Source organism: Cryptomeria japonica, chromosome 3, assembly GCF_030272615.1.
Source record: "Cryptomeria japonica chromosome 3, Sugi_1.0, whole genome shotgun sequence".
Taxonomy (NCBI): Eukaryota; Viridiplantae; Streptophyta; class Pinopsida; order Cupressales; family Cupressaceae; genus Cryptomeria; species Cryptomeria japonica.
In genome coordinates, this window is record NC_081407.1 from 719,961,073 (window position 1) to 719,988,228 (window position 27,156).

General features: G+C 39.5%; 1 protein-coding gene across 2 annotated transcripts in view; it reads right to left on the bottom strand.

Moving 5' to 3' along the window:
* The window catches only part of LOC131064329 (protease Do-like 1, chloroplastic), a 165,182-nt gene that overhangs the window by 121,442 nt on the left and 16,584 nt on the right, over window positions 1-27,156 (bottom strand). For both annotated transcript variants that reach the window (XM_057998438.2, XM_057998437.2), the window contains one exon: window positions 25,275-25,446. In XM_057998438.2, coding sequence (XP_057854421.2) covers window positions 25,275-25,446 — 172 coding nt within the window. The remainder of the gene's footprint in view (window positions 1-25,274; window positions 25,447-27,156) is intronic.

The window sequence follows — 27,156 nt, forward strand, 5'->3', positions numbered from 1 at the left end:
AATAAATGGTAAAAATTAAACATATGTTTTTTTTTACCTGGTCGTAAGGTGGCTCTCCTACGTTTGCAATCAGGTGAAGAAAACAATTCCCCTAAGGCCTTCTTATAACTCTGCAACTCATCAAGTATCAGGTCTCGAAGGATCTCATCATCAACTAATCTCCGAATGCATGTGTCAAGGCCAATTCTAACCTCTGCATCTGCTTTGAAACTCGGAGAGTAAAAAAACTTGGGATTCAAGAAGTAGGCAGCAGCATGAATATGTTGGTGGAGTTGATGGTTCCACCTCCGATCAATTATGCGCCATATGGGTTCATACTTGGTCTTGTTCGACCCATACAAGTGTTGAATCGCCTCTTTGGCCTTATCCATGGCCTCATATAGATACCCCATGGAGTTATGATCCCCATCCACCATTCGTAGCACCCTCACCAACGGTTCCGACACCTAGATATAAAAAATCTAACAAAATCAGCAGATTGAAATATTAGAAAATTAAATAATAAATCATCAATTAAAGTTTCAAAACTTACATTGATGATCTCCTCCACCATCTTGGCAAAATTAGTATCAAAAATGGCAATCACAACCTTCTCTGCTTCAGGCTTTGTAGCATAAGGACTCCCCAACCATCTTTCACTCACGAACATCCGCTTCAGGTTGGGCAATGTAGCAAGTATGCTCTGCAAGGTGAGGAAATTGGTAGCAAAGCGTGTGACCCCCGACCGCACAAGATCCTTACCTTCAGTGTGTTCTCTCATAAGATTCAGGACCCATGTGTGATTGTAGATGTATTTGGTGATATTCCTTCCATCTTCAACCACTTTCTTTACCCAACTTAGTTTCCCTATGTCCTCAAGGAGCAAGTCAAGACAATGGGCAGCACAAGGGCTCCAAAATAATGTCGGATGTCTAGCCATTAGAAGTTTGCCGGCTGCCACATATGCAGCTGCATTATCAGTCACAACTTGGATGACATTCTGCACTCCCACATCCATCACCACTTCATCCAACATGTTGCACAAGGTCTCCGCATTCTTCACTTCATTGGAGGCATCAATTGATTTTAAAAATACTAACTGTCCTCCTGAAGCAACTAGAAAGTTGATGAGTGTCCTGTTCCTACCATATGTCCATCCATCAGAAAGAATGGTGCAGCCATTCTTTTCCCAAATAGTCCTTTGCTCTTCCACTAATGCATGAGTGTTTTGGACCTCATCCTGCAATAACGGTCCACTTACCTCGTAACGGCTTGGGGATTTGAACCCCTTACCTGCCACAGTCAACGCGGTGACCAATTGGTCCCAAGATGGACTAGAAATAGCATTGAACGGAACATCGTTGTAGATAAAAAATCTAGCACACGCCACCTTGGCTTGTTGGTGAGCCTCTTTATTCCATGCAGTGCCAAGCAATCCAGGTTGTGCACCAGGAGTGTTACGTGGAATAAAGAAGTTTTCCATGTTGCTGTCCAAAGTTCCCTTTGCTCGTATCCGTGGACCAAGGGAAGAACCAGATGTCCCCACATCTGTATGTGACCCCATGGAACTCAAATCTGCCCTTGGGGCTGCCATTGCCTCTGCTGTTCTCTTTTTTGTTGCCTTCCTTTGATCATATGCTTCAAGCGTTGCTATTGCATCTCTCGTAGCCTCTTCAGTACATTCCGTACAGCTTGTGGTATCTCGGCATTGAATTTTTGCAAGGTGATATTTGAACCTATTAATGCCACCTTTTACAATTTTTTTGCAATGGTTGCAAAAAACATCTCCTCGTTTTGGACCTGGTCTCCCATGTTTCCAACAAGGGTCTCTCTTTTTGCCACCAACTTTAACTGTAGAAGCTGAATCCATTTTCTTTCAAAAAGATGTGGAAAAGAACCTAGCAAAAGAGAGGCAACATTTAGAGATAAATAACATTGTTCAAATGACTGTGTATTACACAGTCAAAATGACTGTGTATTCGAAATAAAACAATACAAAAAGATACCTGGTCGTGCGTGCAAATGCAAACAATACAATCATTTTGACTCTGTAATACACAGTCATTTCAAATGACTGTGTATTACACAGTCAAAATGACTGTGTATTCGAAATGAAACAATACAAAAAGATACCTGGTCGTGCGTGCAAATGCAAACCCTATGCAAATCGCGTGGCGTTTTTTGCCTTCCGGAGTCGCGCGAGCCGCGAAATGGAATAAAGACTTCGGTTTTTTTTTTGCCTGCGACTTAAGTCGCGTTTTTCTCGCATTTTGTGCCGCGTTTCGGGCGGGTTTTGGCCATTAACGGCGATTATTTGCCAAAAAAATCGCGGCGAGTATATAAAAAAATCGCCCCGAGTATTTCCGCGATTAACTCGCGCGGGATTATGGATCGCGATTACTCGCGAGTTTTTGAATTGCTCGCCGAGTTTTTCATCTATGCTCCTAACCCTTCCAAAAAGGTTCAGAGTGAATTCCCAGGCATTATTGAGGGCAAAACACTTATTTGGAGTGAAGAAATATGAAAATGAAGTCAGGATTTGAGCATAAGGAGGAATTTCACTCCTAACCCTTCCAAAGGGTCCAAAGTGAAATTCATACAAGACCCTTTTTTTCTTCACAAAACCTTGAAGTGCATGCTAACTTGGACTGGAGGATGATCAGGAGAAGCCTAATGAGTTATATCCAAGCCAAAGAAGGGAGGAAAAAAGTGAAAATGAGCCTAGATGGAAAATTTCGCTCCAGACCCTTCCAAAGGGTCCAAAGTGAAATTCATATTTCCTCTATTTTGCTCTTTAACTTGACCAAGTTTGGAACTTCTAAGGGATGGTTTGGAAGACTTGGATGCATAATTGCCTTGGAGAGGAGGTTAGAGGCGATGAAATGATAGAAATCAACCTGGAAGGAGAATTTCACTCCTGACCCTTCCAAAGGGTCTAGAGCGAAATCCTCCATTTGACCTTCTTTTTTACCTTAAGCCCTAGGTTGGCCTTGTCTTGAGCTAGTTTGATGATGGATTGCCTTGATTATGATGAAAGGACCTTGAAATTGATCAAGTTTGAGAGAGAATTGGATGAATGAAGTGGAAAATCAACCAAGAATGAGGATTTCGCTCCTGACCCTTCCAAAGGGTCTAGAGCGAAAATCCCCATAGCTCTCATTTCCTTCCTTGTTTTGGCCAAGTGTTGGTTTCTAAGGCATGTTGGAAGGTGGATTGATATGTTCTTGCCTTGAGAAGTGGTTGAAAGCATTGAAAGATGAAGATTTTGCCTAAAGGATGAATTTCGCTCCTGACCCTTCCAAAGGGTGCAAAGCAAAATTCTTCATAAGCCTCATTTGCTTCCTTGTTTAGACTACCAACCTTGTTCCTTGGGCATATTTGGAAGGGAAATGACATGTCTTTGCCTTTTGAAGTGATAGAATGTGAAGAAGTGAAGGATTTTGGCCTAAAACTAGAATTTCGCTCCTGACCCTTCCAAAGGGTCCAGAGCGAAATTCTTAAAATCTATCTTTTCCTCTCAATTTTGTGTCTAGCCAAGTGTGGATCAAGATTGAAGAGATCCTTAGGCATGACTTTGATTTGCTAGTAATCAACAAATTTGAAGGAATTGAGCAAAAACTAGAATTTCACTCCTGACCCTTCCAAAGGGTCCAGAGCGAAATTCCTAAGATCACCTATTTCCCCTTCAAAACAAGTCAAACTTTTGGTTTTTATGGCCTAGAGAGGAATGGAGTAACATTTCCTTGACCTTTGAGGTGAATTGAAGTGGAAGAATGAAGGAATGAGCTCAAGAACAAGGATTTCGCTCCTGACCCTTCCAAAGGGTCCAGAGCGAAAATCCTAAAACCTATTCTATCTTCCAAAATTTGTGTCAAAACAAGTCTTGATCAAGATGAGATAAGTTGGGAGATGCCCCTAGGATTGCCCTTGAATGGATTTTGGCCACCAAAAATGAAGATTTTGAGCTAGGACAAGGATTTCGCTCCTGACCCTTCCAAAGGGTCTAGAGCGAAATCTTAAATAGGTCCTGTCCCTGGCCATGATGTTTAGCGAAATTCTCCTTTCTAGCCATTTTGAGGATCAAACAATTGTTGCATGCATGAGAGAGGGATCCAAAGATGAGAGTCCAAGTATAGAGAGTGAAAAGGATAGACCTTGGTGAAGGAAAACAAGATAGTCAAGAATTTCGCTCTTGACCCTTCCAAAGTGTCCAGAGCGAAATTCTCAATTTCACCTAATTTGCTCATGATGAAGGTCAAGTGGTGGATTCCTAGGCTTTGGTGGAGAGAAGGCTAGCATATGCTTGTCTTGGAGGCATTTTGGAGTGAAGAAATGATAGAAATTGAGCCTAGTTCAGGAATTTCGCTCCTGACCCTTCCAAAGGGTCCAGAGCGAAATCCTTAAAAACTCCATTTTTCTCCAATTTTGCATCAATCTTGGTATTGGTTGAGATTGAGGGCATCCTTAGACATGCATCTGAGTGAGTATGGTCACAAAGTGAGAATAATTTGAGTCAAGAATGCAAATTTCGCTCTTGACCCTTCCAAAGGGTCCAGAGCGAAATTCCTAAGTGGTCTAATATTTTGCCTAGGTCCTTGAGCAAAACCTATTCCTTGGCAATTTTGGAGGTTAATGACTTGATCTTGGTGAGGTAATGTTGAGAATGAGGTCTGATTGAGCAACTTTGTCAAAATTCGCTCCTAACCCTTCCAAAGGGTCCTGAGCGAAATTCTTATAGGGCCTGTCCCTGGGAAGGATTCTAAGGCAAATTCTATCTCGATGCCTTCTTGTTAATAATTTAAGGTAAGAAATACTATGAACAAGATAGATATATCATGTGTACTTGATCATCTTTTTGTTTGTGTTGCAAGTGAAAGAAAATCAGACCAGGACAAGGACGACCTATTCTAAGCTCACCATCATCAAGGACACTCCAAATGCATGGAGGAAGACTTCAAGTGTTCGAGAAAAGCATTGGGAGATTTCAAGTGTTCGAGGAGTTGCCAGCTATCTCCAAAACCTTCACTTCGCCACACAAAGGAACCACAAGATGACAAAGAAAGGCTTTGCAAGCACTTCAAAGCAATATGAATTATCAGAGAAGAAGGAAAGACTTGATAGTAAGGAGGCCTCATCAAGCATATGGGAGGAGGTATGCTTTTCATCAAAGTACATCAGGACGAAGGAAGATCAACCAAGGCACAAACGTCAGACAAGGTGGCATCCCAGTCACTGCTCCTCCAATTAGATTGGTCCACCTCAGCATGTCCAGATTCAATGTACTTGACTCATCGGGGATGGCACAAACTTCGGTGTACCTACCCTTGCTTCCTATTGGTCCTCACTCCTGGAATGTAATTTTCTCATTGGTTAAGGAAGTTTGTTATAACAAACCCTAATTAGGGTTTCTATACTTTAATCCTAGCCATTGATTCTAAGTCAATTAGAGCCGTCAATTTGTAAAGGGCTCTCTATATAAAGCCATGGCTCTTCATTTGTAAAGGTTAATAGTCAGAGATTAGTTAATAGTTAAGAATTAGCAAAAAGAGATAGAGATAGCATTTTAGAGTAGAGTAGAAAAAGAAGGCAAAGATTGTTGTCAACATGTTGTTGCAAAAGACATGTAAAATTCATTGAAGGAATGGTGAATTCTATTTGTCGATTCTACAATTTGCATGGTCTCTATACTTCTCAAGTTTAATTTCATGTTACTAGATGAATGGAAGAAATTTGTATGATCAATGGTGAAATTTGTATATCCATACTACTAGCGGTTTGTTGATTGCAAACTTGCCTTGTGTAGTCGACTAGAATCATTCAGCTTAAGCTTAACTTCAATTATCGCTTCTTCATTGATATGCATCAACCTAACGGTGTCTATGCTTGTAGCGGTGATCTGAACATCATAAGGTTTTCCTTAGAAGATCGCACTAACCTTGTGGAGATGACCCTGGCATGTCAAAGCAAGACTTAGTTAAAGTTTCATCAAAGGTCATCCATTGCTCCTACACTCTTAGTGCTAGAATTAGATCCTTCTCCAACCCTTATCCTTTTCCCTTTTTTAAAAATCAAGGATCAATAAAGACCCACGTTCCAATGATATCCAAAGCAAATCAGACGCTCAGGTCATCGAATGTAAGTCCCCTTGTGATTCCAGCAAAATCACATCATACCGCAAGAGCTTATCCACACGTAGAGAACCTACAACCAAAACCTTGGAGCTACTCCGATTGATCCTTCTACGAGATCTTCAGCATTCGGGGAAGCTTTATTCAAGAGAGGATAAGGTACCTTTAGGTATTTACACATCAACAAGATGCTAAGGGTAAGATCAACTAAAATGATTCCAAGGTTTCTACATGTCAGGTCTTGACGAGTGGGTAACTCAATGGTCAATGTGAATTGTTGTGTTCACTTGGGGACCTACACAAATGTTAGGATTATCTTCTTCGATCATGAAATATGCCAAATAGGTATGCTGACAACTTGGGATTTAGCAATGTAGTTTTGGACTTGATTCTTACTAAAAAATAGGCAAAAGGAATACGGTTCAGGAAATCTATTCTACACCTACGAATGTAGGAAATGATAAACAAATTTAGTGGAATCAAACTAGGCAAGGTCTCACAAACAGGTATTGACACAAGCTTAGTGCAATCATCTAAGGTATACTTATGGATTTTCAAACTATCACCATCAAACGTTGACACCATCCAAGTTGATGCTTGTCAAGGGACGCATAATAGTTGAAGTTAAGCTTACTCAAATCTCTAGTTGACCAGACAAGGTGCACTTACGAGCGGCAAGAGGCTAGTGGTATGGATTAAAGATTCCACACAAATATATTCAACAAATCTTTCACTCAATCTAATAAACATGAAAATAAATTCTAATCTAACTTGGAAGAATTGAAAACCATGAATGCAAAGACAACATTTGAAGAGCAAAATCACCAACAATTGAACAATGATTTAGATTCAAATAGTTGCAGCATATACCAACAATTCTACAAAAACTCTCTTACAAATGAGAGACAAGGAGGTATATATAGAGTCTCTTAGAAAAATGGATGGCCAAGGTTGATTCAAGATCAACAACCAAGATCATGGCAACAAAACCCTAGAATTGCCCTAATTAAGGTTCACATCAAAAATGGTGCCACCAACATATGGTCTAATAAAAAGATACCTAATCATCGAATAGGGAATCTTCTGGAAGATTCATCCCTGCATCTCTCTCTCTCCTAGCATACTCCAAGAATCTAGCCAATACAGAATCTAACTCCTCCATGGAAATGCTAGGCAAAGTATCCTGCTGCAAATCAATCACGTCCAATGAATCCGAGCAAGCGTCCAAAGTGTTCTCCCAATCTGGCATGAGCTTCAGCGAACTATGAACATGAATCAACAAAGAGACCAAATCATCTATCTGACTCTTCTTCAAATTGTCCAACTGACAAAAATACATAAGTTTCATCTTGTCTCTTAATTCGACTAAGTGTAAACCACTAGCATCACTGACATCAACACCCAATAACTCCTCAATTGAGGCAAGGATCTTCATCTGAATGTCCTGAATCAATCCTTCCATCTTCGTACAACTCAGTTGGGCATTCTCATAAGTTGATTTCTTCATGGTCAATGAACAATACTAGCCATGGAAATCGTATCTGTCTCCACTGTACACAACGTTTTCGCTGATCAACGTGGACTTGGGAATCTTCTTCAAATCTCTAAGGCATGGAATAGTCTTCTCCTGAATAGGCCGGAATTCTTCCCAAACTCCCTCCAAATACTGGATTCTAAACATGAGCCCTGTTGTCCATCATATGCCTGGGCAAACTGAGTAAGGAAATCATTTGCCTGTTTTCTTGCACTCTCAATCCACTTTTCCACCTCCGAGAGTGTATCTCTCACTGCCTCATAGTGTGAATGTAGTCCATGATCAACCGCAATAGGGGAAATAAGGGTAGGATTCTCAGACCTTATCCCCGCAATATACTCTCTAAGTTTGATATTCTCTTCTATGTACTTCTCCTTCTCTTCAATTTCTCTATCTAACCTTGCGTTGATCACCTTAAGGTTATCACCAACCTCCTGAAACTCTTGCTCTCTTGATGTACGGCCAAGGGCAACTGAAGTAATCTAGAAATCCATAAGAGTAGCAATGTCTGTTGTCACACCTCCAATAGGAACAGCCACCTACACAATCTGCATTCCTGTCTCATCTCTAGCTATGTGTGACAAAATCTCAGCTCTCTTGGTTTCTTTCTCCTTATTGCTCCTAGCTAGGTAGTCATTGTAATTTTTGTGCCCTAGATCAGTAATCAGATTTATGTCCTTTAATTATGCCCTAGTTTGTTAATCAGATTTGTAACATTTTAGTAAATCATAATTCAGTAAACTCAGAAATGAAGGAAGCAAACAAAAGACAAACACAAATACCCTGGGAAAACCTCCAAGGAGGAAAAACCCAGCATTAAAGACCCACGGGTCAAATTATATATTCTCCCTTAATATCACAAGTACAATACTTAGCTTCCTTGTAAGATCTGATCCCTTTTGTATGACAGATCTGCACTTCTAAGCTCTTCAAGTCTGCACCAAAAATTGCCTATGTCCTCTTGGACAAGTTCGCATAAGTCTAGACAAGTTCGCACCCTCCTTGTGTAAATTCGCACTTTTTCATGCAGAGCTGATTCACTGAATACTTGAATGAATTGTCTTTGCAAGATATCTTTATTTATATGTGTCTTAGCCTTTATTGATTCAAGTCGGCCTCCTTCCTTTTGGCGCCAATATAGTTATTGTGGCGTGGGGTATTGTTGATGTGTTTTTTATGCACATGCGAACATAGAATAAAATACCTAGAGGTATCTTATCCTCTCTTGAGTAAAGTTTCCCGACTGCTGAAGATCTCGCCGAAGGATCAGTCAGAGTAACTCCAAGGTTCTGTTATGTAGGATCTCTACGTGTGGATAAGCTCTTCATGGTATGATGTGATTTTGCTAGAATCACAAGGGGACTTACACTTGATGACTGAACGTCTGATTTGCTTTGAATATTGCTGGAACACAGGATTTCACTAGCCTAGATTTTGAAAAAAAAGAAAAAAGGAAGAGGGCGAGGAAAGGATCTAATTCTGACAGTAAGAATGTAGGAGCAATGAATGACCTTTGATGAAATTCTAACTAAGTCTTGTTTTGACATCCCAGGACCATCTCCACAAGGTTAGTGCGATCTTCGGAGGAAAGCTTTATGATGTTCAGATCATCGCTACAAGCATAGACACCATCAGGCTGATGCATATCAGTGAAGAAGCGACAATTGAAGTTAGGCTTAAGCTGAATGATTCCAGTTGACTACACAAGGCAAGTCTGCAATCAACAAACTGCTAGTAGTATGGATATACAAATTTCACCATCAATCAAACACATTTCATCCACTCATCTAATAACATGAAATCAAATCTGAGAAGTATAGAGACCATGCAAATTGTTGAATCGACCCATAGATTTCACCATTTCTTCAATGAAGTTTACAAGTCTTTTACAACAACATCTTGGCAACAATCTTTGCCTTCTCTTTTTATTCTACTCTAACTGCTATTCTATTTGCTATTAATCATTAGCTATTCTAACCTCTATGAACTAACTATTAACCTTCTAGCCATTGACTAACTATTATTAGCCTTTACAAATGAGGAGCCAGAGCTTATATAGCACTCACAATACAATTCAATGGCCCAGATCAATTTGAGATCAATGGCTGAGATTTTACAATAAAAACCCTAATTAGGGTTTGTTACAACAAACTCAATTCTGGCCAATGAAATAATTGCATTATTTGGACACATGTCTTCTCTGGAATATTCGACCAATGGATAACCGGGGTAGGTACATCGAAGTTTGTGTCATCTTTGATGAGTCAGGTACATTGAATCTGGACACGCTGAGGTGGACCAATCCGACTGGAGGAAAGATGACTGGGATGCCACCCTGTCTAACACTTGTAACTTGGTAGATGTTCACTTTGATGATGCTGAGAAGATAATTTTAATTAACTCTTCTGAAACTATTTGCTTCTTCAACGGACCCTTGCTTTAACCTCCTTTGTCTTTGATGTGCAGGACGGATGGTGTACCTTTCCTTGAAATGCTGGACTGGAAGAGATCGTCCTTGATGATGTTGGACTGGAGAAGGTCGTCCTTGCCCTGGCCTGGTCTTCTTTCATCTGCACAACAAACCAAAAGATGATTAAGGTCATATAACATAGCATTTTCCACCTTAAATCATCAACAAGAAGATACAAAAAATAAAGCTTGTTCAAGATTCTCCCTAGGGACAGGCCCTATAAGAATTTCGCCCTGGACCCTTTGGAACGGTCAGGAGCGAAATTTGCATTCTTGGCCAAATTAGACCTCTTTTCAACATTACCTCACAAACTGCACTTTGCCTAGCCCAAACAAGGTGAAAAATACGAGTTTTCAAAAGATTTCGCCCTAGACCCTCTGGAAGGGTCAGGAGCGATTTTCTTGATTAGGCCTCAATTACCCCATTTTTTCACTCCAAAATCTTTCAGAAGGTGAGCATATGCTTGTTTTAGTCCAACAAAGTCTAGGGATCCATCCTTTTAGCTTCTCACATGGGCAAATTAGGTGATAATGAGAATTTCGCTCTGGACCCTTTGGAAGGGTCAGGAGCGAAATTCCTTCTTTAGGCTTTATTTTACACTTCCTTTACTTCAATTCACCCTACAAGGCAAGAATATCTCACTCCAGCCTCAACGATGCCATAGGTATCAACATTTTAGCTTCACTCAAGGGAAAAATGGTTGATTTGGAGAATTTCGCCCTGGACCCTTTGGAAGGGTCAGGAGCAAATTTCTCTCTTTGCTTGTTTTCCTTCACTTCAAATCATCTTGCAAGGCTTAAATAACCTCTCTCCAGTCTTTTCATTCCTTAGGAATCAAAATCTTGTCTTGACACAAAGAGGAAATAGTGACTTTGATGAATTTCGCTCTGGACCCTTTGGAAGGGTCAAGAGCGAAATTCACCTTTTGCTTGCCTATTCACACTAAATTTCACTTTCTTCACTTCACTTCATCTGGACTCCCCCATATTGAATCCACTTCCCAAATTGGCAACATTGGTTTGATCTTCACAAGGCCTAAAAAGTCACATTCACTCAAAAACCTAGCCAGGGACAGGACCTATCCAAAATTTCGCTCTGGACCCTTTGGAAGGGTCAGGAGCAAAATTTCAATTTTAGCTCAAAATTTGCATCTTTGGTGATCAAACATCTTTCCAAGGCATTCCAAATAGCTTCTCTCACCCTAGTATAGGCCTGACTTAGCACAAAATTTGGAGAAAAGGATGGTTTTAGTGTTTTTCGCTCTGGACCCTTTGGAAGGGTCAGGAGCGAATTTCTTGTTTTGAGCTCATTTCCTCATATTTGATGACTTTTGGCAAATCAAGGACATGCCCAAGGACACCTTTAATCTTGATCCACACTAGAATTGGCATAAAATTGAGGGAAAAGATAGGTTTTGCACAATTTCGCCCTGGACCCTTTGGAAGGGCCAGGAGCGAATTTCTTCTCTAGCCCAAAATCATCATTTTTTGAGACAACAATCAATTCAAGGGCAATCTCAAGGGCATCCCTCACCTTGTCTAGGCATGGCTTGGCACAAATTTGAAAGGAATAGGTGGATTTTAGGATTTTCGCCCTGGACCCTTTGGAAGGGCCAGGAGCGAATTTCTTCTCTAGCCCAAAATCATCATTTTTTGAGACAACAATCAATTCAAGGGCAATCTCAAGGGCATCCCTCACCTTGTCTAGGCATGGCTTGGCACAAATTTGAAAGGAATAGGTGGATTTTAGGATTTTCGCTCTGGACCCTTTGGAAGGGTCAGGAGCGAAAATCTTGTTTTAGGCTTATTCCTCAAATCTTGTTTTAGGCTTATTCCTCCATCTTTTCAACTTGAATCCACCTCAAAAGGCAAGAAAACCAATCCTGACACTCATCCAAGCTACAAAAACCCAAGTTTGACTTGATTCTGCTAGGAAAATAAGTGATTTTAGGAATTTCACTCTAGACCCTTCGGAAGGGTCAGGAGCGAAATTCACTATTTGGCTCAATTCCTTCAATTTTGATAATCATTAGCAATTTGGAATCATTCCTAAGGACTTCTACCACCACAATTCACCTTAGTCTGCACCAGGCTTGGCACAATATTGGGAAAAAAGGTGGGTTTGGGAAAATTCGCCCTGGACCCTCTGGAAGGGTCAAGAGCGAATTTCTTAATTTAGGCTTATTCCTCCATCATTTCAAGTTGAATTCACCTCAAAAGGCTAGAAAACACTTCTCCTCTCACATCCAACCCAAGCTTGACTTGATTTTGCAAGGGAAAATAGGTGGTTGAAGAATTTTCGCCCTGGACCCTTTGGAAGGGTCAGGAGCGATTTTCCAATTTTGACTCAATTCCTTCAAACTTGATAATTTTTGGCGATTTGAAGCCATCCTTAAGGCCTTCTTTGATCTCAATCCTCACTAGACTTTGCATATATTTAAGGGAAAAGAAAGGTTTTGCACAATTTCGCCCTGGACCCTCTGGAAGGGTCAGGAGCGAATTTCCCTTTCTAGACCAAAATCATCATTCTTTCAATCCCAATCTTCTTTGCAAGGTAAAATCTCCTCTCTCTTCGCCTTAGGAACAAGATCTAAGCTCAAGCAAGGTTAAAAATATAGGCTTGTAAGGAATTTCGCTCTGGACCCTTTGGAAGGGTCAGGAGCGAAATTTCCTTCCTTGGCTAAAACACTCATTCCTCAACTCTTTCAAACATTCCCAAAGGCCACAACATGTTCATTCTCCCTTTCAACATGCCTTGGACATCAAAATTTGGTAGAACAAGGAAGGGAAAGAGGTCTAAGTAGATTTTCGCCTTGGACCCTCTGGAAGGGTCAGGAGCGAAAATCATTTTTTAGGCTTGATTCTTCATTTCTCCAATTCCAAACCACCTCAAGAGGCAAAGACATGCTATCTCACTTCCATCCATGCCATAAAAAACCCAAGGACTTGACCTTATCCAAGGAAAAAAAGGTGTTTCTAGGAATTCGCTCTGGACCCTTTGGAAGGGTCAGGAGCGAAATTCACTATTTGGCTCAAAATCCTTCATTTTTCAATGCTTTCAAACATTTGCAATGGCAAAAGATGTCCATTCTTCCTTTCAAGATGCCTTGCAAATCAAAATTTGGTCAAACTAGGGAGGAAATGAGCCTTAGGAGGATTTTCGCTCTGGACCCTTTGGAAGGGTCAGGAGCGAAAATCTTAGTTTAGGCTTGATCACTCACTTTTCAAACTTCAAACCACCTCAAGAGGCAAACTTAGATCATTTTTCACCTAAGGAACAAGGATTGATGCCAAGATCAAGTAGCAAATGAGGTTTATAGTGAATTTCGCTCTGGACCCTTTGGAAGGGTCAGGAGCGAAATTCTCTTTTAGGCTAAAATCTTGATCTTCAAAATCATCCAACTCCCTCTCAAGGCAAGAACATACCAATTCATCCCCCATCATGTCAACGCCTAGCCAAAACAAGGAAGAAAACAAGAGATATAAGGATTTTCGCTCCGGACCCTTTGGAAAGGTCAGGAGCGAAAATCATGTTTTGACCTTGATTCTTGATTTTTCAAATTCTAATCTTCCTTGGGAGGCAAACGTAGACTACTTTCCTTTCATTTCCACCTTGGTCCTGACTTTGGCTAAAGGAAAAAATGAGTGTTTTCAAGAATTTCACTTTGGACCCTCTGGAAGGGTCAGGAGCGAAATTCATCTTTTGGGCTGGAATCCTTCATCTTCACTCACTCCCTAAGGCTAGAACATTCAAAAATACCTTCAAACATGCCTTAGGAACTAGAAATTTGGCCTTGACAAGTGAGAATTTGAGGTCTTCAAGGATTTTCGCTCTAGACCCTCTGGAAGGGTCAAGAGCGAAATTCCTAATCTTGGCCAAAATCCTTCACATTTTCACATCCCATCACCTCAAAACTAGAACGTTGGTCCAAACAAGGGAGAAAATGAGGTTTTCAAGAATTTCGCTCTAGACCCTTTGGAAGGGTCAAGAGCAAAATTCCTACTTTGGGCTAATTTCCATCATTTTGTCACCTTAAATCTCCTCTCAAAGACAAATGTGCATCAAAACCTTCCCATCACACCCCAGAAGTCAACAAACTTGGTCATATCAAAGAGAAAAGTGGAGAAAAATGAATTTCGCTCTAGACCCTTTGGAAGGGTCAGGAGCGAAAATCATCCTTGGGCTCAAATCCTGACTTCATTTTCACATTTCCTCATTCAAACAAGCGTTTTTACCTTCATTCAAGCCTGGGAATGCGTTAGTTCTAGGTTTTGGTCAAAGTAGAATGTCTTATGGAGAATTTCACTCTGGACCCTTTGGAAGGGTCAGGAGTGAAATTCGCTTTGGACCCTTTGGAAGGGTCAGGAGCGAAATTTGACATTTTGGTCTCTCCGTCAGGATCATTTTATGGAATATAACATTTAAGTATAAGTTCTTATACTTTAAGTTATATTCCATATATACTGTCAGGATGTTTGAGAGTGGTTTCGGACCTCCAGGAGTTATATTGCAAAATCTAGTTTTTGGAGGATTCTTCAGTTTTCCAGAGTTAGTCAAAAATTTCAAGATCAGGATATTCCAGACTTAGCCAAATTTCAGGGCATTTGAAGATCAGGATGACATTCCAGTCTTCATCACTCACCAACTTGACCTAACTCGGACCTTCAAAGAGGATATTCACTCACCAAGCTTCATTGACCTCCTTGAACTCAAACAAGACACAATTAGCAACGAGAGCAAAACCAAGCCCTAAGGAAGACTATCAAAGAAACCCTAATTCTGGGGCCCGAAAGACTCAACCTAGTTCAAGCAGAGCCTGCTATCCAAGTGATCCCCCTGGCGACACTCAAAAAGAAAAGGCTAACAGACAAAACTCTAAAACCTAGAAAGCGAAACCCCACAAAGCGAAAAAAGCAGGGGTCCCCATTTGCAATGGGGCGATGTGTGAATACGTCACAACAGGTATTTAGGATGGCGTGCAAGCATATGGTTGGGCTTAATCTTGGGGGCACGTTACCCTTTAGGATAGGGCAAAGTCCTAAATGGGTTCGGATGTTGCCTTAAGGCAATCCGAACCCATATATTGACCTAGTTACAAACAAAAGTCATCAATGTTATCAATAAGTTGTACCTTTATCATTTTCTTACTTTTTTCCATACTTTTCATCAACCAATCAGGAATAGCGGCCATCTCCATTCCATCATCGAGACACATATCTCGATCAAGTCCTCTCAATGTGGAAATAACATCATCATCATCATCAGGATTACTCTTGGTCAAATCATATATCTCATTTCCCAAACTAACCTCCAAAAGGACAGTAGGGGATCCCGGCTGATCGTCATTCTCATTTGGTGGAGCAGATGTCGTTGTGGCATGTAACTCCTGAATATTCTTTGGTAGTATCACTGTGTTGGAACATTGTTGGGTCTCCTTATTTTGTTCTGTTATTTCAATTTCCTTAATTGATGAGACATTGAGAGGTGGTGAACGGATGATAGGTGAAGGAATGATAGTCTTTTGTTTGTTCTTCTTCACCTCCTAAATCTTCTTCTCTCTGGCCTTGACTCCTTCTGGGGTGTTTTTCCTTCTCTTAGGGGCTTGACTCTCTTCATCTGCATGAATCTTGACATCACTGATAGTCCTCTGATCATCTTCAGAAGTAGACTCTTCCGACTTCATCTTTTCATAAGTGAAGGAAACACCCATATCAACTAACTTATTCGTCTAAATATCTACCCATGCACGGGAGAAACTCAAGACTTCTCTCATCAATACATTCAAATCAATCTCTTCTGATTCTAACCAATTAGGCAATAAGGTTGCCTTCTTCATTTCATTCTCATAATGTGGATGCGTATGATCCCTGTCATCTAACACCTGATCAGGAATGGGGAAAAGTCCATACTTCCTCATGAATTCCACTGACATTCTAGACCACATTCGTCTCTTCACTGCCTGCTCGTCCATCAGATTGGCCCAATAATCTTCTATGTCTACCTTGTGGATGAACTTCTCTCCCCTAATCCTTCCAACTTTCTTATCGGGATCAAATCTTTCTCTTTTCTTGAAGGTTGCAAATCAATAGAATGCAAGCTCCTCACTCGTAGTGCTGGCGGCTAAGGCAAACTGGCAAACCTCCAACATCTTCCCAACTGAAATAGGGAATGTCATGCATGTCCTATACTTCTCTCTCTGAATGGAATCAAACTCTAAAAGTTGTCTCACCACTTCCAACAAGATCATTATGTCGGAATGATACCTAGGAAGCCTGTAGGGTTCGGATTGAAACCCATGAATCGTAAGGTACGTGAAAGTGGGAAACTGAATATACCATGATCCATATTTCTCTATTAGCTCTATTGCCTCCTTGGACAATCTTCTGTGGATTCCGCCTTGCAGCATCCGCGTGATGTACATGGTGAATACATCACTCACTCTCTTATAGTCTTCAATTCTATACATGTTCAGCTGGGGATAGCACTCATGACTCCTGAATTGTCCTTGCCCATTCCCGACTTCACCTCTGCATATCAATCCTTTGTATGAAACAAACCGTGCAAGCAGGTATACCAAGTAGGAAGTCAAGGTGAATGACTTGAACCGCTCTACATTCCTCAGCTAAAAGTCCAGATTGTCACTTATGATTCTAGACCAATTTATCAATGTCCCTCTAAGACAATCTTGGATGAAGTAGAACATCCATCCATCGAATATTGCAGCCTGCGGCATCTCCATCACTCTGTTAAGCAGGAATACTAAGTCACTATATTCCTCTTTGAAGTCTGTGCACATGAGTGTCTTGGGAGCCTTGGAATGATGAAGCCTAGGCTCGATCATCCACTCTTTGTTATTATACTCTTACACGCATCCATCTTCTTTGTGTACCGCTCTTCATATTCATCCCTAGTTGCATTCTTCATATCTGCTCCAAGTGGGATTCCAAACACCTCAGCAATCGCATCCTCAACAAGGTAGGCAATGACAACGCCCTTAGGAGTCTTGATCATTCGCGAGCAAGGATCATAACATCGTGCATGCTCCAAGATAAGCTCACTGCATAGTATGAACTATGGAAATCCAGTGGCTTGAAAAATACCACTCTTCATAATGTTTACATACGTTGGGAAAGGAATCTGATTTCCGACTCCAAACATCCGCTGTCGCATCAGGTTCAGGCTCAGAAAATGCATGTTTGTATCCATAATCTCCTTCCATCTGGATGACATCTTAGACTCTGGATAGAATCCAGCCTCCAGTATCTTTTGTTGTTCTCTTATTTCCTTAAATCCGGACTTCGACATCGCACTTGTACAAAGCTTGAAGTTAGAACTTAGGAAAAATATAATATTCTTAATAAAATTCCTGACTTCCTATTGATTTAGGCTAATTAGGGTATGAAGTCAGAAAAATAGTCCACACTCTAGGTAGATCTTAACAATTCAAATACAAAATGTGACAAGACTAGGGTATGAAACCCTCATGAAGTCAACACCTCCTTATACTTAGAAATTTTGTGCAAATCATACTGTAAAGGAGTACATCGGATTAAGAGTGACTAGGGAAAGGTGTGAAAGGTTGTGTTTTCACAAAAAATTATGTTTGAAGACACCTTCCGCAATCAACAATGGAGGTCACATATCTGAAGACAACCTGCAACTAAATGAATAAACCTCTCAAAACAAGTTGCAATCCTTCAAAAAAAATGCACAAACTTGATAAAAAAGCAATCTTGATGATGAAAATAATCAATCTTGGGAGCATAGGTATGGCTGGTAAAAGATAAGTTTCTGAGGACAAGCAGCCAATAACACAGTTGCAGACCTGAGACAACCCTCCAATGGTCTGAAAATGATACCAAAATGCCTCCAAAATGTCTCCAAATGCAAATCGCTATAGTTGCAGCTGGCTGGGCAATAAAAGTTAGGTCTGAAGATTGATGGACAGCCAAAAATGGAGGTCAAACCAGCTAAAGCAATGGCGTCAAAACTCAGATCTGAGGCAATGGCAGCAAGTAGGGAGCAATGGCGGTATCAAACATGCATGAAATCCACCAAAATATGCCACAAAATACTTGCCAAACAAAAAATCGAACTTTCCCAACTATGGCGCCACCTCACACAAGTCTGAAAAATGTCATCAAAGCACACTCCAATCTGCCAACAATGGTCTGAGAACAGCAAATAAACTAGGCAATATCAAGGAAAAATCTTCAAAGTTTGAAACCTCAGCACAAATCGCCCTTCACCAAAATCACAGTTTTTTCAAAAATGGCGAACTTCACCAAAAATCGTGGCATGGGGGGGTCTTCAATGGCAGCAAATCAGTCTGATAACAGCAACAAAAATGGCAGATTTCACCCAAGGAAAAATCGCAAAACTCAAAATCGCAAAAGTTTGGAGGAAAATCGCCACTTAGAAATCGCTATCTCCCAAAATCGAAAATCTGAAGTCAATGGAGTCAATAAGCTTCAATGGCAGCAATGGAGTGGATTGCCCAGCTGGAAAGAATGGAGGAAAAAATAAGTCTTCAATCAAACACTTCACTTGAACACTTGCTCCAAAATTGCCAACTATGGAGAAAATCGCCCTTGCATGGAGACACCTGGCAAACTTAATAATAAAATAATACTGGACTCCTCCCTTTAAACCTGCTTTTATCATCAAATCTCACCACACAAGCAATGTGAGATAAAACACTTGTTCTTATACTTGCTTGGGTGAAACTAATTTGCTTCTAGAAGGTTGAAAAACATTAAATGCTCATTGCAAATCATTTATTAATTGTTTTTCATCTTTTAAATAATCATTGCCTTTTATTAAAAAACAATTAAAATGAGGCTCATTTATTAAAATATTTCGATTTAAATCTAAAATGGGCCAATTGGGAAAATCAATCCTAGTAAGGATTAAAAAATCCTCACAAAATCACTTTAAAAATCATCAAATATCCCCTTAGTGGAAAATAGATCCCAATCTGGATGAAAATCCGGACTCAAAATCATCGAATGTGCACAAAATGGGGCTAGGGGAAAATCGATATGGGTGTGGAATGAAAAAATTCCACTTAAAATTAAGTCATCACACAAAAATACCCCTCTGGTGGAAAAACGACCTCAGTCTGGATGAAAATCCAGACTCAAAAGTCATGAAAAACATTTCCTACGAGTCTAGATGAAAATCCAGACAAAAATTGTCAAAACTTGTCACAAAAGACCTGGTGGAAAAACGACATTTTGACATTTTGTACTTATTTTGATATCATGCTACTCATTGTAATCATCTTTATGATATTTTCGATATAATAAAAAAACTTCAATTTGACATTTTCATTTGTCAAATTTTATTTAATATTCAAGTATTTAAAATAAAATCTTAAATCTTAGTATTTAGTAGTTGCAATTTTGCTATTTTACTAATTTACCAAAGTTTCATTTGAAATGTAATTCTTATAAATCTTTTCGTTACTAGTTTTTCAAGTACTATATGTATATCGGCACCGCCCCCAGTCACAGTCCCCTTGCCATCGCCAAACTTAGGCCCTTGGTCCCCCTATCCCTATGTCAAGAAACTCGATGGAACATTGATCATGAATATTGTTGGTGCCATGAGACTTCATTTGGATAAGGATTGGCAGTCCTAGCAGCAATATGATATGATCTATTGTTTGTCTGATGAGGCAATGTTAGCATCAGTGATATATATATGAAAGAATATAGAGAATCTTTTGACCTTGTGATGAAATGAGTCAATACCTGCTCATAGTTTTGACATGTCAAAGTCAAGGTGTTGTGACGTTTTCACACATCACCCCATTGCAAATGGGGACCCCCCACTTTTTTTTCTCCTGTTCTAGGTTAGTTGTAGCCTTTTTGGCTATGAACCTTGTGCTTGAGGAAGTGCGGTGTCTTAGATTGCCAGAAAACAATTAAGTCATGTCTATCTCTTTGGGTGGATTAAGGTTAGTTAGCTCTCAAGGACTTAGGAAATGAATGGTTATATGATGATCATTCCATTTGATCATCATCATTGGCTTGCAAGATCAGAGATGAAGTGTTGAATTTGGTTGAGGTCAATTGTCAATATAGAGTGAATACTTGGAAGGAGGGTAAGCCAAGGCCTGAATAATCATGAAGTGGCTTAGGGTAGAGAAATAAAATGAGCAAAGTTGAACATTGACAGTCACTTCGTTTGCCCTTTCGTGGCATTGACAGTCACTTCCTTTGCCCTTCCATGGCATTGACAAGTACTTCCTTTGCCCTTCCGTGGCATTGACAGTCACTTCCTTTGCCCTTCCTAGCCATTAAGTACTTCCTTTGCCCTTCCATGGCATTGACAAGTACTTCCTTTGCCCTTCCGTGGCATTGACAGTCACTTCCTTTGCCCTTCCATGGCATTGACAAGTACTTCCTTTGCCCTTCCTAGCCATTAAGTACTTCCTTTGCCCTTCCATGGCATTGACAAGTACTTCCTTTGCCCTTGCTAATCCCCCGCCGAGCTTAAGACCTATTTCCTTTGCCCTTGCTAATCCCCCGCCGAGCTTAAGAACTATTTCCTTTGCCCTTGCTAATCCCCCACCGAGCTGAGGACCTATTTCCTTTGCCCTTGCTAATCCCCGGCCTAGCCTAAGGGTTGACTTCCATTGCTGGGTCAAATCCACGACCAGCTTATGAAGCACTGCCTTTGACCCCCGAAATCAGCAAGGAGTAAAAAGGTTGGAATTGCCTTTGCCCATCTTAAAACCCGAGCTTCCTTTCAATCATTTTCTTTGGGGTCCAAAATCCACGAACTGTCTTTGACCCTTTTGATCCACGATCAAGCTTGGGCCCATTTCCTTTGGCCTATTAAACCATGATCTGTCTTTGATACATTTCCTTTGCCATGCTAAAAGCTCGTCCAGCAAGTGGACTGTCAAAGTCAAATCTGCTCCTAAGCACTATCAATGACTCCTAAAAGCCTGACTCTGCATATGTTTAGATAGGAATCAGACCTGAAATCAAGCAAAATCAGACCTTAATCAGACCTGAGAAAGCAAAGTCTTAGACTGAATATGACAAATCAGACATAAGGACAAAAATCAGAACATCATTAGAAAGATATATAAGGTTAGAAAACTTGGAAATGCATATATGATAAGTGTTTGATGCTTGCATGCTTGTTGTTGCAGCTGATCAACTGGCTACGTCAGAATCAAAATCATCAGCATGAGGGATGGATGCACACCCAGCATGCATATGTTACGGAAGTCTACATCAAAAACATGGAAGGAAGACTTCGTTATTCAAAGGAAACATCAGAGGAAAGGCATTATAAGGCAAGAGTGGAGGTCACCGGCATCAAGGATGAGATCATCCTCACAAAATGAAGGTCAACATCACGAAGGATCAACATAGAGGAGTTCAAAGAGATGAAGAATGAAGCACAATATTCACAAGAGCAAGCATAGAAATGGATGTGATAAAAGAGAAAAATTTTACACAATCTTGAATTTCCTCCGGAAATCCAAGAATCATTGTCAATATAGCCAGACGGAAGCTCTAATCAAGACAAGAGATAGTTCCAAAAGAGCTAATCAAAGTTAGAAGATCAATTTGAGCAAAGTCCTCATCACATCAGGCATTTGGACATGTTGAGTATCAAGAGATACACCTCAATCACCTACAATTCATGATGAGTTACAAGAGAAGGAATTAGCTCAGGTGGCATCCTAGTCATCATTCCACCAACCAAGAAGCTCCACATCGTCGTGTCCAAATGCAATGCACCCAACTCACCCATGGAGGCACAAACTTCGAGATACCTAACCTCATTTTCTATTGGTTCACATTCAAAGTGGAACACATGTCAAATTAAATGTAATTTTCTCATTGGCCAGGAGTTTGTTGTGAGAAACCGTAATTAGGGTTTTCATCTTGTAATCTTGGCCTTTGATGTTGATTTGATCTTGGCCACTCATTGTAAAGAGAGCCTTATATAAGGCTCACTCTCCTCATTTGTAAAGTTAATAGCAGGTTAACAACAGTTAAAAAAAATAGATAGATTAGAAGTTAGAAGTTAGAATAGAGTAGGAGAAGAGGAAATTGTTGCTAAGACTTGTAAATGGAAGTACTCTTTTCATTGAAGATATCGTGAAATGTATTGTTTCAACAAGTTGCATGATTTCTACTTCTCATTTGTTTCCATGTTGATTAGATGAATGAAAGGAATTGTGAATGATTTTGATGGTAAAATTCGTTTATCCATACAACTAGCAGTTTGTTGATTGTAAGTTTGCCTTGTGTGGTCAACCGGAATCCTTAAATGAGCTTAACTTCAATTGCTACTTGCCTCATTGATATGCATTGCCTTGATGGTGTCTATGCCATTGGTGGTGATTTGAACATCATTTTGCTCTCCTTAGAAGATCGCACTAGCTTTGTGGAGTTGTTCTTTGATGGCGAAGCAAAGCTTAGTTGAATTTCACTCAATCATTCATTGTTTCTTGCATTCTTAGGATTAGATTAGACTCCTCAAACCTCATGTCTTTTGCCATTTTATTTTCCAAGCAAGTAGTTAGAATCTAAGTTCCAGCAACATCCAAACGTTCAACATTCAAGTATTCAATGTAAGTTCCCTTGGATTACCAGCAATCACATCAACCAATTGAGCTATCTACACGTCAAGACCTGACTATAGAAACCTTGGAGTCATCTCGGTTGATCATTCAATTTAGCATCTAGGAAGATTTTGATTAAAGAGGATAGAATACTTTTGGTATTTTATTCTGTATTGGAGGTGCATAAAAACACATTAACACAAGGGATTGTAAATTGTGAAGGTATTAGTGTTTTGCAATTTGAATCATACTGGCCTTCTACACATGTCCTAGTCTCTTCCTATGCGGTATGCTCTTCTGATCCCTTCATCTGTGAAGGGTAGGGTCCCATCTTTACAGGTGGCATGAGAGGGAGTCATGCAACTTTATGGTTGGTGGGAAACAACTCCCAAGATGATCAGTCTCCTTTATTCACTTGATGTTCAGTATGCTGCATGTAGTCTATACAATATTGAAAACGGCATTATTCATTAGTATTTGTCCTATGATTCCTTTATTTAGTATTTGCAAACAATATGTAAGTATTGTCTAGCCTAAACTATGATCTATAAGTTCATGTTTCAACTCTACGCTGAGTTAGAAAGGAGAGTGGTTCAGCTTTGTTGTATGTTCTGATATGATGTATTATGGATAGATAATGTGAGGCTAGGGAATTGTAGTATGCAATTGTGCTTGCTTCCTGAGATTGTTATCATAATTTCTAGTAATTTGTTCCACGGATTTTTATGAATATGAATGAATCGAATTACAAGGCATAAATGAGACTTTCATTTATATGCCTATGAGAATGTGATCTTGTTGCAAAGCTGGAAATAGGATAACCTATGTTTCTAAATATGTTATATTGCACTAAATTGATCTTATCTTTTAAAATCTTAAGTATTGTCAATATTCTGAATTGATTGACATAAGTAATTTACAAAACTCTTGCGTGAATAAGATGAATAAACTTAATTGTTGTTTTCAAACTTATTTCTCTGTTAGTATGAAAAAATGTGGTTTGGTATACAGCAGTAGATAAATATATATGTTTGAATACTTACTTGAAGGGCTTTATTATTTCCTTTATGTAACAGTTGCAAACACCAATACATTAGCAAGGACATCAAAGCAACAACAATAAAGATTTTCTCACGACCTATAGACCCACAACAGTGAGAGCAGTAACATTTACACATTAAACATAAGAAAGATGCATATTTTATGTACACTGGAGAAGTGGCAAGTTTTGAAGAGTCCCAAACGCCATGATTTAAAGGTTCAATAGGTTTATTTAAATTAGTTCCCTTTTCATCCAAACATAGCTTCCCATAAAGTATACTATTTTTCAATCATTTTAATGCTAACTCCAAGGCTATATCAATTTCAAACCTATTATTGTTCTCAATAAAAACTGGGGATCTGATCCTCCAGTACAGGATAATTGTTAGCAAAGACCTAGTTTAGGGTTTGTATATGTCAAGTCGGTGATAACATTGATTTAGGGTGAGCATTTTCTTTTTAGTTTTGTTCTTTCTAGTTTTGTAAGTGTGCTCTTTCTAGTCTTGATCTTACATTGAAAAGACATTACTTTAAAACCATATAGGCCAAGATGAAGCTGAATAGAAAATTATTGTGTTGCTGACATGTCAAAACCCAACATCAGCCTGACTCTAGGTTGTTCAAAACTGTGAACTTAAGTCCTGTAGGTTAAATCGTGAATTGTTCTAAGTCCTCAATAGGCTTGCAAATTGTACGAATCCTTCAGAGACACTTGACTTCTTCCCTATGCATGTTTGGACTTGTTATCAATCAGTTTAAGATTTTTGGTATTCCTTTGATCTTTTTGGTATTCCTTTGATCAGCAATGGTCGCTACCTTATTATACTCAATCATGTGTTTCTCTTTAACACTTTTCTTGGAGATAGATAGCAAAGCATCCCTGTTCTTCATTTAAGATAAGACCAAGATAGGTCTATTCGGAGTTGGAGATTCTGTGAGTGACAAGCAGGTAATGCTACAGATGCACATATTCACAGCAAGAAAGAGAAAAAGAACCAAAAAAAATAGAAACATTAGACACTGAGAATGTCCCAGTCTCCCAGATATTATGGATTAAAAAACAAACCATGAACTTGAGAAACTACATTTACCTACCATGTTTTTAAAATTCCATTTTCTCTGAACAAATAAATGAACACTAAAATGAATTTCCAAGTGTTGTTCTCCATGAATACTGAACATGTTTACTGAAAAACAATTACACAGGACAATGGCTTTGCATCTTACACCAAAAATATTGACAGCCAGCACTGTACTCATTCTCCCTTCGTATATACACTTTTGGAAACCTTATGTTTTGATTCTGATTCAAAACAAATGCTTATATTTTCAAAGGAAACGGGATAGTGTTGTATTTCCGAAATCAATCTTTTGTTTAACAAAGACGACAACTTACAGATCACAGTCTTCAGTTTAAGCATAAATCCAAGAAAAGCCACATGCAAAACAAAGAAATGATATATTGTCTGAACATAGAAGAGAACAGATAATTGATAGATGGAAAATGATGGGATGAAGAACACTAACTGGGTTTCCAATTGCAAAAACTTTCTGCCCTACTAAAAGATCTGTAGAGGTTCCAACCGGTATGGGTCTTAATTTATCTTTTGGGGCATCAATTCGTAGCACTGCAACATCTTTGTCTTGATCATATCCAACTACCTTTGCTTCATATGTTGACTGGTCACCAAGGGTCACTCTGTTTGAGAATTTGTGACTTTTGCCTGTTAGTTTTTGCAATTGAACTAATCTATGCTACCAAAAAAATAGAAAGAGAAGCAGCACCATTAAAAGCAAAGAAAATATAAGTCTACTTGTTCCCTGTCGTCAGTGCTCAAAGCATTTGTATATAATCATAATTAGATATGCAGGTGCAGGCTGACATCTTTCTTATTAGTGTTTGGTTTACTTATTTTTGAAGTAGAAAGTAGCTCTTTCTTAGGGGTTTGCACCTTTTCTCCTATAATTCAAACTACCATGTTCTAGTTCCCTTAACATTTGCCACATCAATAAGTTAAAACTACTTACATATGTAGAAATTGATCCTAAGAGAACCAGGCAGACCATGGGCAGACCTAGGTATGCCCCAAGTTGAAACAAATACCTGGCAGACCCTAGGTAGCAGACACCAAAACAGAGATAAGCAATCATGAAGTGAGTATCCTATGGAGGTTAAAAGTAAATATCATGCAAGTACAAAAAAAAATAGGAATCCTTCTTTGACGAAGGTTGAAGAACAAGAAAGTCTATCATCTGCTTCTTCACTTTGTGCAACCTAAAATAAGAAAAACAGAAAGATATTCCTTGTATCTTGGGCTTATGCACAATTTTCAATTTAATGACATCATGACATATGTATGGTAAATATAGATTTCATTTCTTGCAATGTCACTATGAGTTTTACTTCTCACAATTTGAGTGATGATGAGGGTCAGCAAAATAAAAAGGCTACAGGGATTGAATCTGAGACTCCAAGTACAGATGGAGGGGTGAGGAACCTAATTATTCGATTTAACGACATTATGACTGTCATGTCCCCTCTTTAGCTCTGTCTAGCAGAGACATGTGAGTCAGCTTATTTTAGGGTCTTGTAGGCTGACAGTGGTGGATAGAGACTCAGAGAGGATATTCAGTGTTTGGGATTTGGTATTCTGGCAGTAGTAGACTAGTTTGGAGCAGTTCCTTAATTTTAGGAGGCATTTCCTTCTTTTGTGGAGGCTATTCCTACTATTTAGGAGGATTTGACAGTACCCAGGTTGGGTTACCATGAGACTATTCCTTGGGTTCAGTTTCAAGAGATTTGGGTATGTTTCCTAGCTTCTAGGAGTATCCCTAGATTTTAGGGACAAGATTGCTCGAGGATCCATGATTTCCGACAACAGTCACAGACAGGTGGCAGGGTCCGTTTCAGACTTGTAGAGTCGGATGAGCATTATACGGCTATTTGGGATATATTTTTAATATTTCCTAAGTTAGCGTCTTATTAATTAAATAAAGCTATTTATATAGCTAATTGGAGTAATAAGGGGATTTTGGCTTCTTCTGGTCAGGCAAGCATATGTGTTATAGCTCGTTGGAAAGGTCTTGAATTATTATAACTTATTTTCATCATCCGGAGACCTTCTGGCACCTTGAGTTTTGTTATTTGATGAAAGGGGTGTTTTTCCTATACATAAAGGCCTTTTAATTAAGAATATGCCATTATTTAATAAAGGTAAAAGCATATTCTCCCTTTAGGGTTCGAGTAGCTTTGAGAGGGAGATAAAAGGAGATGTTGGCTCATTATTTTATTATCTTTTTACATCTTCAAACTTGGCATTTGTGAATTTGCTCTGAGGAGCGATTTCTGGAGAACTGGGACGCAAACCCTAGGGCTTGGATATTGGGACGCAAACCTCAATAGAAGGTT